The 18,222-nt window shown below is 38.4% G+C and overlaps 1 protein-coding gene across 2 annotated transcripts in view; it reads right to left on the bottom strand.

Annotated features, from left to right (window-relative positions):
* Positions 1-1,179: 1,179 nt before the first annotated feature.
* Positions 1,180-18,222, bottom strand: part of LOC306864360 (guanine nucleotide-binding protein G(z) subunit alpha) — a 56,361-nt gene continuing 39,318 nt past the window's right edge. Inside the window, exon 3 of one of the 2 annotated variants that reach the window (XM_079408348.1) lies at positions 1,180-4,538. In XM_079408348.1, coding sequence (XP_079264474.1) covers positions 4,194-4,538 — 345 coding nt within the window. In that variant the 3' untranslated portion in view covers positions 1,180-4,193. The remainder of the gene's footprint in view (positions 4,539-18,222) is intronic. The other variant, XM_079408349.1, reaches the window with a different exon arrangement.

The following is an 18,222-nucleotide window of genomic DNA, read 5'->3' as shown; positions in this document are numbered from 1 at the left end:
AGAACCTTTTTTTTAATTCCCATTTTTCTTAATGTTGTTACAGCAATATGGCTCGTTTATGGCATATTGCAGTAAAAAAAATCATATATAATCTATTTTGCATAAGAGTTGTGAAAATTCTGAAATGTGACCCTGGACCATAAAACCAGTCATAAGGGACAATTTTTTGAAATTGAGATTAATGCTTCATCTGAAAGTTGAATAAATAAGCTTTCCGTTGATGTATGGTTTAAGATAGGACAATATTTGGCCAAGATACAAGTATTTGAAAATCTGGAATCTGAGGGTGCAAAAAAAAAAAAAAATTTAAACAGAGAAAATTTCCTTTAAAGTTGTCCAAATGAACTCCTTAGCAACACATATTACGAATCGAAAATTAAGTTTTGATATGTTTACAGAAGGAAATTTACAAAATATCTTCATGGAACATGATCTTTACTTAATATCGCAATGATTTTTGGCATAAAAGTAAAATATAACCATCACTTCTGTCCATAATCCATTATAACACTTCCATCCCCTGTTGTCCTTTCACATTAAAATACAGACATATTCTTTTACAACTGTTTTGGACTGTTTTAACTTGTAAATGATCCTCTCCTGATTCAGATTAGATGACTTCTTCACTGGAGAAAACAATATTATGGATATATGACTCGTATTTTAGCCAGAGGCAATGGTTAAAAACATTTAGGATTTTTGTGAAAACAAATAATTATTGTGATGTTTTTATCAGCTGTTTGGACTCTCATTCTGGTGGGACCCATTCACTGTAGAGGATCCATTGAAGTTTCCAATGAAGGAACAAACTCATCTACGTCTTGGATGGCCTGAGGGTAAATTAGTTTTCGGGGGTTAACTATTCCTTTAATGCTCCTAAAAACAAGCATATGTTTCTTTAAATTAGATTTTTGGGTGACAATTTTGTGGTTGTTAATGCCTATATAAACATTTGAATAAATATAAAATATTATTATTACACATTACTGTTGGACTGTATATGTGGAAAAAGTGTCAAACACAAGCAATTATGGGAAACTAAGTTTATGAAGAGTTGCTGAAGCCTCACTCACCCCAACACAAGAAACAAACCTGCAGCACAAACAACATTTGCATAATTCTTTTTATTCACTATTATTGTTCTTTTATACTTTATTATTTGTTTCTTTTTTTTTTTTTGGTGGACATCCTGTAAAATCAATCCTGAAGCCCTTATTTGGGTTTGTTGTACATCGTCATAGCTGAACAGAAGGAGGACTGGAGCGGAATGGACCCCTTTAATATGTCAATCAGCCTTACATCTTAAAAAGTGATTTAGTTTTAGTTTTTTTTTCATTGTCTCACAAAGTGTACCTCACATAGTATTTACACATACAGTGGACAACGTCCACTCAAAATGACACCAGAATAGAAAGATTCTGCTCTTTTATAGATTTTCGTTTCTCTCTTTTTCCAATTCCGTTCAAATTTGAGGAGTAAATCCTCTTTTAATGTTTTCGTTCTGAGTTTAGATTGCGCTGGATGTAAAATGACTCTTTCTGCACAAAAAAAAAAAAAACTCTTTTCAATAAATACCTTGCAGGAAACAACTGTACAATCGTACAAAGTGTTTGACTTTGATATATTTTTGGAGCATGTTAGTAAAACTAAAAATATAAGAAAGCAAATCAAACTATAATTTATCAAAAACCCAAAGTAACAAATTCATGCATATTTAATGTTACAATATATATATACTTTTTTTTTTGTCCATAAAAACCGAAAAGTGACATGATTGACGGGCCTTTTTTTATTTACATTGATATTGGCACTGTTTATTTTTTCTCTGAATCTGGAATGAACGTTATGAAACACTTAATGCTCACGTCAGTGTAACACTCTCATGGAAAGAAGGATGCTTGCTCTAAAACTCTGGATTACATCCTATTTTAGGCAAAGGGAAAAGAGCATAAAAAGAAACAAGAAAATAGATTGATTCCTAGGGGCCAGACAGCCAAAAATAAACTACAGTGTGAATGTGAGTAAAAAAGCCATTTGACTCCATATTCAGACAGCGGCAGTTTTCACCTTTGGAGCAAACCCAAATGACATCATTATTTTTTGTTGTTTTTCTTTCTCTTGGGATACTTTTAACCTCTCATTTACAATTGTATTTTCATATAAACCCTTTATATAATCTCCGAAAGCAGCATTACTTAAATCAGGCAAATCAAAGAGCCTATAAAGAAAGACAAAACTTAAAGGAACAGTTCACCTAATTACAATTTTATCATCTACTCACCCTCATATGACTTTAAAGCTGTATGAATTTATTTCTTTTGTGGAATGCAAAAAGAGATGTTTAACTGAATTTTCACGCTGCTCTTTTCCACTCAATGACAGTGCATGGTGACCAATGGCTGTTAAGTGCCAGAAATGTCAAAAAGTAGCAGTCCATATAATCTATATTCCAAATTTTATGAAGTCATACAATAGATTTGTGTGAGACAAACACTCAAATCTCATTAATGTTCAAGATGTGCCATGACAGATTTGACTTGTGTTAACCAATTGCAATGCACAAATTGTGCATATAGCTTTAATACTTAATGTAATATTTAAGACTTAATAATATTGTTGAGGGACAGTGTGCTATTGCTTTTTTAAGACATCAGAATTACAGTCTGGATGAAAAATGGGCCAAAAATAATTAATTTGTATGAATAGAGGAACCTGAGGGACAACAATTTCACAGAGACTTTGGGCTGGACTCTTTTGCCACTAAGAAGCCAACTAGAAACCATTGCATTCAAACAGAATCTGTTGTTAAAGTAACTTTTTGTCCCCACAGATCTTTAGTTACACATTTTCAATATTTTTTTGCACATTTAAAATAAACTTCTAAATGTCTGTTCAGTAGTTCATATCTAACAGACAATTTTACTGCCAAATCATATGCAAAGGTTTTATTTTTATTTTATTTTTTTTGTAAATTTTGTGAATAAATGATAGGGTTGCAAACAGGTGGAAATTTTCCATCAAATTTCTGGAAACTTTCCAAAATTTTCCTAAAGTTTTCAAAATTTCTGGAAAGTTTCTGGAAGTTGTCCGCCCCTTTGCAAGTGTCCGGACATGATGAATGATGGGATACGCCTCAAATACTGCTCTGAAGTTATATTAGAGACTTTTGGCATTTTTATGACCTGGGACAGTCTTACACACTTACTTCCTGTGACAAGCATACACTCTCCAGTGACAAAGACCATGAGTGTGGGTATTGGGACAGACCCAAAAATTCATTCTTTTCTTCCCTTGAGAAAAGAGTGCACTTAATTGTTTTGAATGCGCACTTCAAATTTTAAAAGTATTTTTTTCAAATAAACTATACTTGCAGATAATATAATATTAATGAAATAAAAGGCCACTTAAGTGTACATAAAGAGAGTAGACTTTCATGACTCTTATCACACTTAAGTACTGTACACTTTTAAAATGTGAACTTACAATAATAATAATATCAAATTAAATGTTTTAATCCACATTTTTAATCATCTTCTGTCATGGTTCAACTGTAATATGTGTAAATCGTGCATGGGTTTAAAAGATATTCTTAATAATAAGTGCACAAGTCAAATTTTAAGTTACGTTTATGGTGACTTTGTCATTTTCACCTTTCACTGTCATTGTATGTAAAAGAGAAGCATGAACATTCTGCTAAACATCTCCTTTTATGTTCCACGGAAGAAAGAATGTCATACAGGTTTGGAATGACATGAGCAACTGAGCACATTTTCGGGTGAACTATCCCTTTCATGGACGTTAAGGAATTCCTGCTGTTTGTAAGGGAAGAGAGGAGCGGAGAGATCTGTTTCCAGTGTTTCCATGTCAAACAAGTGCTTGACGGCTGATCCCGAAGTCCGTTGTGTGTGAACAAACGTAACGATAGTGTATGTGTGTGTGTCTACATACTCATATGTTCAGTGCAAACACATTTATACCAACCTAGTAAAATCCTCTTTGACCTTTACGTTTTTGAAATTGATAAATCTATCAGGATGGCAGCGTGTAGCCCTTTCTCTAGGCCTCAATTGAGCTTCCTGTTCCAACAAGTGTTTTTGAGGGCACTCAGATCCATCGACAGGCAGGCCTCATCGTTCGCCCAGGGGTTTTTTCCGTACGACTCTCCCGCCGCCCCTCTCCCCCATCCCCTCGTCCTAGCACAGCCCAATGTACTTGAGATTGTTTTGGATGATCACGTCCGTCACTGCGTCAAACACAAACTGGATGTTGCTGGTGTCAGTGGCGCAAGTGAAGTGCGAGTAGATTTCCTTGGTCTCCTTGTTGCGGTTGAGGTCCTCAAACTGCCTTTGCACGTACACGGCCGCCTCCTCGTAGGTGTTTTGCCCCTTGTAGTCGGCGAAGCAGACCGTCAGCGGAATACGCTTGATCTTCTCGGCAAGCAGGTCCTTCTTGTTGAGGAAGAGGATGAGCGAGGTATTGGTGAACCAGTTGTTGTTGCAGATGGAATCGAACAAACGCAGGCTCTCCGCCATACGGCTCTGTGAGGAAACAAAAGACATGAAATGGTTAGCTGAAGCGCTAACAAAAGGGATTTGGCTCACTCGAGAGGAAAACCTCTGGAGTTGATGAAATCAGTGGCCTTTAACCTTGAAGAGAGCAAACAGGGTAAGGTAGTATTAAGTTCCCAGAGATGTTCTAGATCTAGATGATGGGCTGAATGTCAGTGGAGATGACCCAGTGTGAGGACAACAAATCACTACAAACTGGGACATTCGTTGTTGTGGCAACAGGGGACAATGTGCTTTAGCTCCCACAAACTCTCCATTTACTATTGCGTACTCAGGCTTGTGAATTTGAATAAGCCTCTAAACCTAAGCATTAAAATTCTCATCTCTCACTGTTTGTGCTTCATGAATGATACCTCAGATTGTGTGGCTTTTTGAGGGAAAAGTGTGTTATTACTTTCTAAGCCATCAGAATTACAATTTTCCCTTGGCAGGCAATAAAATGGGTCAAAAATAGTTGGCGTGCAGCAAAAGAGGAACATGAGGGGCAAGAGACATTGGGTTGGACTCTTTTGATGGGAAGCAAACATTTAGCAACATTTCTTCAGATGGCATAAAAATGTTGTAACCTTTGCAGGTGGATTCATGAATCTGTGAATCATTCGTTTCTTCCCTTGTGAAAAAGAAGAGTACTTAATGAACACCACCTAGTTGAAAGCATATATAAAAAACGGAACTTGAAGATCATTTTAATATTAATAATATTGCTGAAATAAAAGTCCATTTAAGTGTAGTTAATAAGAGTACAGTTACTTAACACAGTTAATACACTACTTCTACGTGTACTTTGTAATAATGTCAAATGTTTTTCTTTAAAATACATTTTAAATAATTTCAGAACACTTAATTTGATGTGTTGACTAAGCACATGTAAAGTACATGATTTAATTTTTTAACTGTGTTATTCGATATTACATTTAAAGTTAATATATTTCAAATACACTAAATTACAACATCATGACAATTGTGTAATTACAAATATATTTAAATACATGACATACAAATTTAAATAGAAATGACATTAAAGTATATTTAAGTTTACCGTTTATTTTGTCAAAACATTTGGTAGCACATTTTAACTGTATTTCAAAGACAAAAGAGATAATTATGAAGTTAAATATATAGATGTACTTAAGTCAATACCTAAGTTGGTAAAAAAAAGTGTAGCTTATTGCATTTAATGTAAATTTGAACTATAATATATTTGCATTTAATTGCAACTAACATGCAAAAAATTATTTAATTTTTACTCATGTATTTTCTTTTACGGTAAATTTTTTCTTCAGGGTTTCGAAGGCTTTTTTCCATTCTAACATTGTTATGGCATAATACTTTGACTATAATTTGAATATTATAGTCATGTCCTAATATACCTTATCTAAAATGCAGGATGATTAGCTGACCAGAGAACAGCCTTTCTGTAAAAACTGAGTATGGCTCAATCATCAGTCAATATTTAATTAGATAAACCAGACCATAACAGGACCCATTGCAAATAATTGTCCCTTTCTGCAAAGAAGAAATTGCATAATAACCTTCTAAACATGAAAAAAAATCCAAAAATCAGATTAAAAGCCAAACACGACAAAATCCCTAAGAGAAACAACAAGCAAAAGCAACTCACAGAATCATGTTGATTTCAGCAAGCATCATATGGCCAAGCAAGGTTATTAACCTCTATTTCTCTAGCCCCGCTGAGTTCCCTATCTAATTCAATTAGTCACCTGCCCATGTTCAATTACCTTGCTGTGTTTGCCAGGGTAATTCCCATAAAACAAAGGCAGACGACAGGATGTAAATAACACCCGTGAAATACGCGGAACCATTTTGCTGGCGACATCAGCTAAGCCTTTTACGATACCATCATCCGTCCAAGTAATACATTTGAATTCCCAAAAAAACGCTTTCTGCAAATATTTCAATGATTATAGTGTTTACTAAACATAATTTACTACATAATCTAGTTTAGCTGCATAGGTAAGAACACTATAAGACACAATAAGGCACATCAAGTCATGGGATATATGCATGATAAGCACTAAGCAGAGTTATTGATTATTCGATATATAGCGTTTACCACATTTTATGTAAGGGGTTTGTGTGCTCCCCTCCCACAGCGTGAGCTGCAATGGCTGCAGGCACGTGGTTGGGACGAGCAGCTTGTGACTGAGGGAGGAATCTGATATGAAGACTGGGCCGCTGTTTGAAAGGTTACACAAAACATCATCGTGCTTTAAGCAAATCACAAGATCATCTATGAGAGTGAGAGTGGGTTTCACAGAGACATGAATAAAAGTATGTGAAAATTATGAAGGAAGAGTTGGAAAGACCTCATCACTGAGGCTCTTTCAGAATATTAGTCTCCTTATTTTGTCTTAGTGCAGCACCAAGGTTATTCCTGCTGGTCCTGGAGCAACATTCCCATCGACCAATCAGATGCAAGGGTTAGGTTTAAGATTTGAGGTTGAAACCCAGGGGCTTTCAAAATTTATGTCAAGGATCATCAAATATGACAATTCCCTTGTAATGGACCTCCTTCCTAAAGCATAAAGACAGCTACATATTTTCATGTATAAATACGATAACATACACTGAATATAAATAGTGTTGAAACTATTCTAGTAAATTTCACAAATATTTACAAAGAAACTGCAACTACTGTAACATATTGAATAAAACGTGAAATGTTATAGAAGGACTGAAATAGTTTATTGTAAAATGTACTTCAATAAGCTTTGTTTTATTTAAAAACGTAGATTTTTTAGATATATAGATGATAGATAGATCAATTGCGCTTTTCACAGTAAATTTCAATAAAATCAATTCTTATGCTTAAAAACTTGACTGTAAATAAAATAACTGATTAATCTGCCAATTTCAGTCTTAAAATATCATAATAAAATTACTGTGTTAAACATATTTCGTTAACAGTTACAAAATACATTTTGAATAAATTATCTGGTAACATTTTACTTAAAGCCTTTATGTATAATGCATTATAAAAGCAGTTTTAATGCATTAATTATGCCTTGTAATGCACCTTATGCATTGTACAATCTCATGAATAATTGCAACCACAGTTAATACATTATAACACTTATCAATTCATTGTTACACTATGCATTTTAAGTTTGGTTATAATTATTTCCGACAAGATATAATGTATTACAATGCACATTATGAATCATTTTAATGCATTATACCTTTTGATAACTTGTATGCATTATACATAAAGGCTTTGCAAAGTGTTACCAAATATTAAAGAGGTCAAATGACGATGCTAAAAATAACATTATTTTGTGTGTTTGGTGTAATGCACTGTGTTTACATGGTTTAAGGTTTAAATAACACATTATTTTCTACATACCGTACATTATTGTTGCTACTCTCTGCCCCACCTTTCTGAAACGTGTAGATTTTACAAAGCTTATTGTTCTGTGAAATGCCTTTAACTGAAAATTGAGTGTTTAAACTTGTCATTTTACATTATTTATACACTATTTTCCTATTTTGATATTGGAAAGTTGCTTTGACACAATCTGTATTGTTAAAAACACTATATAAATAAAGGTGACTTGACTTCTGAAAAGCGAGGTGTGCTCTGATTGGCCAATTTACCAGCGTATTGTGATTGGCCGAATACCTCAAGCGTGTGACGGAAATGTTATGCTCCTTTCCATGTTTGGAAACACACTGCACTACACCATTGAGGAATATGGGCTGTTTTATATATGTGACCCTGGAGCACAAAAAGTCGCTGGGGTATATTTGTAGCAATAGCCAAAAATTATTTATTTTCTTTTATGCCAAAAATCATTAGGATATTAAGTAAAGATCATGTTCCATGAAGATATTTTGTACATTTTCTACTGTAAATATATCAAAACTTAAATTGTGATTAGTAATATGCATTGCTAAGAACTTCATTTGGACAACTTTAAAGGCGATTTTCTCAATATTTAGATTTTTTTGCAGCCTCAGATTCCAGATATTGAAATAGTTGTATCTCGGCCAAATATTGTCCGATCCTAACAAACCATACATCAATGGAAAGCTTATTTATTTTCCGCTTTCAGATGATGTATAAATCTCAGTTAATCTCGAAAAATTTACCCTTATGACTGGTTTTGTGGTCCAGGGTCACGTATATAATGGAGTAATCCTCCATGACATTGAAATGTAATCTTTGAAAAATGGTGCACACACATTTGATTACTTGGGGAAAAAAACTCTCTCGTAAACTCACAAACATTTACCCATAACATCTAGCCAGCTACCAGATTGCGAGGCGCTGCTATTTTCACTGAGGCTCGAGTGTGCACTCATATTCCTACAGAGAGAGGCCCTGCAATGGCCTTGAATTGGGCTTTTTGAAATCAGGTCACACCATTAGCCAAACGTCCCTGCAGAGCTTAAGGTGTCCATTAACCAATCGTGCAGCCCAGGGGACGGGGTGGAAGTGTTTTGTTGAAGCTCAGGGTGTTTCCAACTACAGTCTCCTCCAGAGTTAAGTGAGGGAGAGATAGAAGGAGACGAGAAAGAGAGAAAAAGAAAGAGAAAAGGAGGCGGGAAGCCAGCGGGAGGGGTTTCCCCCGCTGAGACACACCGCACAGCGTGACGCCCGGCCTCTCCCTGCGCACTCCAGACACAAGCCTTCATTAGGCTTAAATATTAATAAGGAGATTCAACAGTGTATTAATGCTTTGTTTCCTGTAAATAAGAACTGTTGGATTGAGACGTCTCGCTCAAGAAAATCCATTTCATTGAAGCTGAGTGAAAACGACTCTTGTCTAGTCTTCTAATAGCCCCAGCAGCAATAAGAGAGAGCTGTAAAGTACATTTACACCATACCTGCTCATAATTGCCATGCTTTGTGTCTCCCATTTGTCTCTCGTTCTCTTTATTTCGCCCTGCTTATATTTTCTTTGTTGAAGATAAGAACATTCTACAAAGATTATCTGTATTTGAACTTAGAAACTCTCCTAGTTATTGCTTCTTTTCATTAAATTATTATAGGAACTGCAACCCAGGCTCATTAGAAAAATGTGGCTGGCACAACATTTATGCAAAATGATATTACATTGCTTGTTGTACACTGCAACTATTTCATAGCAAAATGTCCATTGAGTGGAGCTAAACACTCATTCAGTCACCCAAAACAGATGAACGAGAATCTATCAATGTTTTATTACTTTGGTTGTTGTATGCATCACAGCAGTCTGGAAATTCAATTTTGGTGAGTGGCACGAAAAGTTAATTCTCTAACACGTTTGAAAATACCGTACCACCTACGCTAAACCTAACCATAGTGTTAACAAATGAAACACAAGCTAAAACCCCACTTGCAGAAGCAACCGTGTCATTTTAGCTTAAGTCTTGAAATCTTTTATTGTGATTCGTCTCATGGGACTTGAGTGCTTCGCTTTGCAAGTGCAATGCTGTACCAGGTGAGCTGACGAGCAAGTTTACTATATCAGAAAAAACATATATTTGGAGCTGGTTAGGCAATGCAAATGTAAAAATGTATTAGTTTACAAATTGTGCACCAAGGAAAAGTGTATGGTAAATGAGTTTTGCAAAACTGTAGGTAGAAGCATGTTTTTAGAAGTATGTTGACATCAGGGTTGCCAAGTCAAATTGAGCTACTCTTAAATTGCTGCCATGGGTAATTTTTTTTTCCCTGTGACTGTTTATGATTACTACAATATAGAAATATACAATATAGAAATTATATATTGATCAAGATGAAACTCTTTATAACACATAACAGTGATTGTAAAATGTGTATTTTAGGTATACTTAGAGATTTTGGGATATTTTTGATTGGCCATTGGTGAGTTCCCTAAGACCATCTCCCACCAACATTAACCCACTCACCACCAATGCCTTAATTACGGCATCTGATGTGTCTTTTCCAGTCGTTGCCCTACTCGACTCCGGCTCGTCAGGGAACTTCATCTCTGGTACCCTCAGTCGTCAACTCAACCTCCCAACCACGACTATCAAAACCCTATACCAAGTAATTTCCATAACTGGAAGACCTCTCAGCCGTAAGAACGTACGTCTAAGTGTTGGACAGCTTCAACTCAGGGTTGGCCATTTGCATGAGGAGACTATCCATCTTTTGGTTCTGGAGGACTCGACTGCGGATATCATCTTAGGGCGCCCGTGGTTGGTTCAACATAATCCCATCCTTTTTTGGACATCTGGAGAAATCCTGAAGTGGGGCGAGTTGTCTTCCAGACTGTTTCCCGCACAGACCTCATCCTCTCAATCATGTTCCCAAACAACTCCAAGTATGTTCCACGTCAATCGAAAGTCCCATTGCTAAACAGTCTGTCGACATACCCTCCTGTTATGCCCCCTTCAGCGACGTATTCTGCCCTAAGAGAGCTTCCAAACTACCTCCACACCGGCCATGGGACTGCGCTATTGATCTGCTTCTGGGTGAGTCAGTGCCCCGTGGGAAAATATACCCACTTTCCATCCCTGAACAGAAGGCCATGGAGGAGTATATCGGAGAGGCTCTCCAACAAGGCTACATCCGCCCTTCGACGTCCCCTGCTACTTTGAGTTTATTCTTCGTGGCCAAGAAGGACGGTGGTTTGCGCCCTTGTATTGATTACCGGGCATTAAATAAAATCACAGTCAAGTTTCGTTATCCACTTCCCCTCGTCCCAGCGGCATTAGAACATCTCCACGGAGCCCGAGTGTTCACCAAGTTAGACCTCCACAGTGCATATAACCTCATCCAGATACATGAGGGGGACGAGTGGAAGACCGCCTTCGTGACACCTACTGGCCACTATGAGTACTGCGTGATGCCGTATGGCCTCGCCAACGCCCCGTCCGTATTCCAGGATTTTATGCACGAGGTACTCCGGGAGTTTCTCCACAAGTTCGGACTCGTCTATATCGATGACATCCTCATTTACTCCCGGAGCATGGCCGAACATCGCCACCAGGAGAGGAGGTCTTGCAACGCCTGAGGGAATACAATCTCTTCCTCAAGGCCGAAAAGTGCTCATTCCATCTACCCTCAGTGCAGTTCCTTGGTTATAACATCGACCAAAATGGCATTCAGATGGGCGAGGGGAAGGTCGCAGCCATCAAGAACTGGCCTCTACCTACCACGATTAAGGAACTCCAATGCTTCCTCTGCTTTTCCAACTTTTATAGGAGATTCATTCATGATTATAGTACCATCGCCAACCCACTTACAAATCTCCTGAAAAACAAGCCCAAATCACTGTCCTGGACACCATCCACCACTGAGGCCTTCCACAAGCTCAAAGATGCCTTTATCAGTGCTCCACTCCTTGTTCATCCTGACTCCAAAAACGTCAAAACGGATGCTCTTTCCCGTCTCCACGCTCCAGAAGATACCAACGACCAACCAGAACCCATCTTACCTCCGAAGTTGATTGTGAGTCCCATCAACTGGTAATCCAATTCTGTACCCTCCTCCAACGTCTCCAACAACGATCCGCCGGGCTGCCCTCCAGGATGTCAGTATGTCACCAGAACTTCCAGCGCACTTCCCTCATTCACTTAGCTCACACTTCCTTGGGCACTGGCCACCCAGGGGACAATGCAACCCTCTCGTTGCTAAAAGACCGCTTCTGGTGGCCCAACATGGCCCGAGATGTACGAAGGTTCGTTCAAGGATGTTCGCACTGCGCCATCTCCAAGAGCCCTCGCCATCTACCATCTGGCAAGCTCCACCCGCTGCCCATTCCGAATCGCCCCTGGTCACACCTAGGAGTGGATTTCATCACCGATCTTCCACCCTCCGACGGTAACACCTGTATACTGGTGACAGTAGACCGATTCTCAAGTCCTGTCTTCTCCTTCTTTTCAAAGGACTTCCCACGGCTATGGAGACAGCTGAGCTCCTATTTAACAATGTGTTCCGATATTAGAATTCCAGATTATGGAATCAGCAGATCAATCCTGTCACCTACCAATTAGATTTACCGCCTCACTACAGAATTCATCCCACGTTCCATGTGTCACTCCTCAAGCCTCACCATCCCTCTGTTCATGTCTCCACAGATCCCGATCAGGCTGAGGAACCCTCCCATTCCGTTGATCCTGTATGATGGAACAGCCTACAAGGTCAAGGAGATCTTGGACTCCCGATGCCGTGGTGGTAACCTAGAATACCTGGTGGATTGGGAGGGGTATGGCCCAGAAGAACGCTCCTGGGTGCACAGGAATGACATCCTTGATCCCAACCTCCTAGTCCCTTTCCATGCCACACACCCCGGACGCCCTGCACCCCGAGGACGAGGTCGTCCACCACAGGAGCGGGCCGTGGAGGGGGGGGGGGGGGGGGGTACTGACACATAACAGCCTGATTCACACCCTAGTCAATCCCAGCACACCTCATCACCAGAATACTGATCACCCATACCTGTTGCTCATTCACCCCTGCCACTACTTAAGCACTCACAGCGCCTCACTCCAGTGTCCCGTCTCGAAAGAACCTTGTGGACTCCTACCTGATACAAGTGAATATTCCAAACGGTATCCTGATTGAGTTATGAAATGTAATATAGTCTAATTACGAGTATTTACAGGAATCTTTGGAATCTGATTACGTAGTCCAGATTACATGTAATCAGTTACTACTGAGCACTGGTTTTCGACTACCTCTGGATGCGGTCGAAAGCGGACGCAGACAGGTTTCAGACCCTATTTATACCTGTATTTAGTGTTGTCCACTTGTGATCGGATCAACAAAAATGCATCTTAACACAAGATTTAAACAGGGCCTTACTTTCTACTAAGGAAATTAGAAGATATTTTGAAGAATGTTGGGAACCAAACAAGTCTTTGTTTTTCATTCTATGGACAAAAAAACACTGAGACATCAGTAAGAATATATGCTTTTGTGTACAATAGAAGAAAGCAAGTCATACAGATTTGGAACGACATGAGTGTGAATAAATGATTACATAATTTTACATTTTCAGTCTAGTCAAAAATCAGACAGAAAATAAATAAATTTATGGGCTTCAATGGCTCATGTCAGTCATAAAGTGGGAGACGGCAGAAGTCCTCCATCGGTGAACTTCCTCAAAGCCAAATATATCCTTCCATGTTGCCCAAGCAACCCTCCCATAATGGCCCAGTTCTTGATAGTCTCTCCAACACCTCCCAGCCAACTGGCACAAGAGCTGCACAGCTTAAACCAACTATTGTGCAATGCAATTCCTCGCGCTATCCTTCTCTGCACAAGTACACGTTCTCCGCCGCTTGCACGAGCGCACTTCTATACTCTCTCTGGTTGCCGAGCACTAAGTAAACCCCCCCAACCCCCTCCTCCTGGTCACAGCTCATTGTCAACAGCCCAGGATTAGGAGCGTTTGACTGCTCTGTTGCTTGGCAACAGTTGCCATGGAAACCTTTTTTAAGGGAGGGTTGGGTCAAAAAAGGAACCTGGAAAGGGAAAAGAAGATAAAATGCATCGCGCCACAAAATTGACAACTGTTGCTTGACGTCCCCAGCAGAATTAGATGATTGCGGATCGCAGCTCAAAACTTACATTTGTGGCAGTGAATTACTTGTAAGCTTTTGTACCAGATGTGCGGGAATAAGCTTTCCCTTAATGACTGTGGGACTACAGAAGAGAGGACATTTCTAATTCAAATCTGTTGAATTTTAGCTAATTAAATTGTTCAATTGATTTCATTAAGTAAAATAATTACTAAAAATAGGTTGAAGCATGGTGAAAAATAGGTGGGACTGGTAAAACTTTAGTTTAGGGTCCAATTATCACTATTAACTAGTTGCTTATTAGCATGCATATTACTAATATATTGGCTGTTCATTCATACTTATAAAGCACACATTAAAGGGATGAGTGAGCTATGAAATGAAAATTTTGTCATTGATTACTCACCTTCGGAACACAAATGAATGAATTCTGAGAGCTTTCTGACCCTCCATAGACAGCAACGCAACTACCAGAATATACAGATGATGAAATAAGAAAGATGGATGTCCCACGTTAGAACACTGGCTAATCAGCAGCATCTCACGCATGCATGTCGTGTACACGTGGCGAAGACTAACATGGAAAAGAAGAAAATGTTGAATAAATAAAGTTATTTTTGTTTTCTTTGCACACAAAAAGTATTCTCGTAGCGTCATAAAATTAAGGTTTGAAGCAGTGATGTCACATGGACTATTTTAACAATGTCCTTACTAACTTTCTGGGCCTTGAATGTGGTAGTTGTGTTGCTGTCTATACTGGGTCAGAAAGCTCTTTTTTTTATTTGAATAAAATGAAAACTAAAAGAATTTCAAATCACATGAACCAATATTTTATTCACAATAGAACATAGAGAACATAACTGTTTAAACGGAGAAATTTTACACTTTTATCCACTAAATGGGCTCATTTCAAATTTGATGCCTGCTACAGGTCTCAAAAAAGTTGGCATGGGATCAACAAAGGGCTGAAAAAGCAAGAAATCCGGAAACCACTGTCAGTAAACACCTTGCAGGGCTCCAGACAAAAAAATAGAGTAAGGAGCCATTGGCTCCTATAAAAGAAAAACTTAGGCGCCAAATTATTTTTTTAGGTGCCACAGAATAAAAGTGGTTTATTTTATTATTATCATTTTATTTTCCCCCCCTATTTTAACATTTCAATCATTTTGTCATGTGTTTGTCTTATCTTTTCTAGGCTTTATCAGCATTTTAATCCATCTTGTAGATGATCAGGTCAACCGAGGGACTAAGGTTCACTTAAAGTGTGAATTAAATGTCTTTTACAACTTGAAATATACAGTCACAAAGAATTGTTCGTTACACAGAATTTATACCAATATCATGGACCATAAGCATCACTTGGCAACTGAGTGCAGTGCATCCTATAAATGTTGTCACGTCTTTCACACATTCAGTCTGTTTTTCTTCATTAGTAAAATGCAATTTTATAGGAGGAGTTGAATCATGTACAACAGAATAAGTAAAAATATTAATATGCAACAGCGCATGAATATAGCAAAACGCTCCTCTTTATAGTTATTTTTCTAGCTGACTGATGAGTTTATGGACACTGAGTGGTTATTCTGAGGTAAATGTATTACAATGCAATGTTTACAAGCTTTATACATTTCCTCAGTTTGAAACACTGAATGAGCTTTTACATAAAACATTTCAGTAAGTTGTACTATAGGCTTTCTTATTGCCTACCTTTTGATCATGTTCATTTCATACTATAGTAGTAAATCTTAATATATAATGGGTTCACTTGCTGCTTTAACTGAGGTGCTAAAGAGATCGCGCCTGAGCATTAAGTGCGATACTCTCCGCTCGCGCGATCCGGACGCATACACGGACCGTGTGGACGCGGGGTACTGGTGTTTATATTACCGAAAGTGTGCGCTTGTGGTCCGCATTAAAGAGCACCCAAACCGCATCATTTGAATTTCGTAGCATTTTAAAGCTGATACTTTGTTTATTAAAAAGTAAGACAGCACAAAGCTTTTTGCGATTACTGGATGGCAAGTGCGCTTCAAATAACAGGAAGTCCATGCATTAACAGAACACAGCATATAGACTAAGATCTCGATAAGAAGATCGACCGGACAAGTGTAAATGCATCTGGTTGTTGAAACCACATATGGTAATTTTACTCCTCCCATAATAGTAAAGTAATAGACGTGTGAGAGCGTTTTATAGGCTATATGGCATGTTATAGTCAGATATGACAGCGCAATGCAACAAGCATCACCGCGGATGAGTAGCGGAGTACTATTTCTTCAGCAAGCGACGCGCAAACTGAATGAACCTGAAAGTAAGCCGCAGACGCTCAACACACAATCTTCTTCATTAAAAGTAGCGAGACCAGCCTATCTTTCCAGTGCTGATGCCGCGCGCTCTCTTGATATTGAAATTAGCTGATAATTAATAAAATTATCCGTTGCTTTCATTGACGTGAACTCCGTTATATTTGCATATGAAGCGGGAATTGTAGAACGGATTTATATCCGTTTTGCGAAGACACATTTATGTGGCCAAGTGTAAATGGGGAAACGTTTTAACAAATCATATAGATATCCGATCAGAGAAAATGCATGAAGTGAGCAGGTGTAAACAGGCCCTTTCAGGTCTCTCTCACTGCGTTCAGCAGACTGTGTGCGGCAGAGACGAGGACTGTTTGAAACTCTTTTCCAGTAAAACTTTGATGCGCATCGTCTTATGTAAGTTTAATACGTGAACATAACAAAAGATGTGAGCGCAAAACAATCGGGAAAAAAGTCCTTTCATGCAAATTATATATAGTCGCCAGTGGCGACCTCAGCAAAAACTTCACTCGCAAATTAATATTTTTGGTCGCAAATGCGACCATTTTAGTCGCAGTTTGGAGCCCTGCCTTGCCATCTGCAGATTCCAACTAAAGCTCTATCATGCAAAAAGGAAGCCATATGTGAACATGGTCCAGAAGCGCCGTCGTGTCCTGTGGGCCAAGGCTCATTTAAAATGGACTGTTTTAAAGTAGAAAAGTGTTCTATGGTCAGACGAGTCCAAATGTGACATTCTTGTTGGAAATCACGGATGCCATCTCCTCCGGGCTAAAGAGGAGGGAGACTTTCCAGCATGTCATCAGCGTTCAGTTCAAAAGCCAGCATCTCTGATGGTATGGGGGTGCATAAGTGCATACGGTATGGGCAGCTTGCATGTTTTGGAAGGCACTATGAATGCTGAAAGGAATATAAAGGTTTTAGAGCAACATATGCTCCCCTCCAGATGACGTCTATAACAGGGCCCTGTGTATTTCAGCAGGACAATGCAAAACCACATACTGCAGCTATTACAACAGCATGGCTTCGTAGTAGAAGAGTGCTGAATTGGCCTACCTGCAGTCCAGATCTTTCACATATAGAGAACATTTGGCGCATCATTAAACGAAAAATACATCAAAGACAACCACAAACTCTTCAGCAGCTGGAAACCTATATCAGGCAAGAATGGGACCAAATTCCAACACCAAAACTCCAGAAACTCACAACCTCGATGCCCAGACGTCTTCAAACTGTTTTGAAAAGAAGAGGAGATGCTACACCATGGTAAACATGCCCCAGTCCCAAATGTTTTGAGACCTGTAGCAGGCATCAAATTTGATGAGCTCATTTTGTGCAAAAAAACTTTGAAAATTTCTCAGTTTAAACATTTGTTATATCTATGTTATATTGTGAATAAAATATTGTCTCATGTGATTTGAAATTCTTTTAGTTTTCATTTTATTCAAAATTTAAAAATGTCCTAACATTTCCACATGGGATTTTAATGTTGTAACTGAAATGTTTCCTAGATTTCTGGAGAACCACCATCTATGAAATATTGCTCCACTTAAGCCTGAGTGAAACTGCTTTTTGCAAAGCTCATGACAGATGGAAATACATAGATACACACAGGAGGTAATTCATTATCTGGGGAAGGTACTGAGTGTTTGCTGTGTTCCGGAAAAACCTGCCTTAAAACATCAAACATGTTTCACGTGTTTTTGTTTTTGTTGTTGTTTTTAATTACATAGAGGTTTTAGTAAGCAAGGAGACAATGAAATAATCAATTTATTATATGATTTGAATTAATATATTTGTTTTTGAAAGACGTTTTTTTTGTGTGTGGCTGATTATGT

The sequence above is a fragment of the Barbus barbus genome, assembly GCF_936440315.1.
Source record: "Barbus barbus genome assembly, chromosome: 45".
Classification (NCBI taxonomy): Eukaryota; Metazoa; Chordata; class Actinopteri; order Cypriniformes; family Cyprinidae; genus Barbus; species Barbus barbus.
Note: the sequence above shows the minus strand (reverse complement) of the source record. Positions and strands in the feature narration are given on the sequence as shown.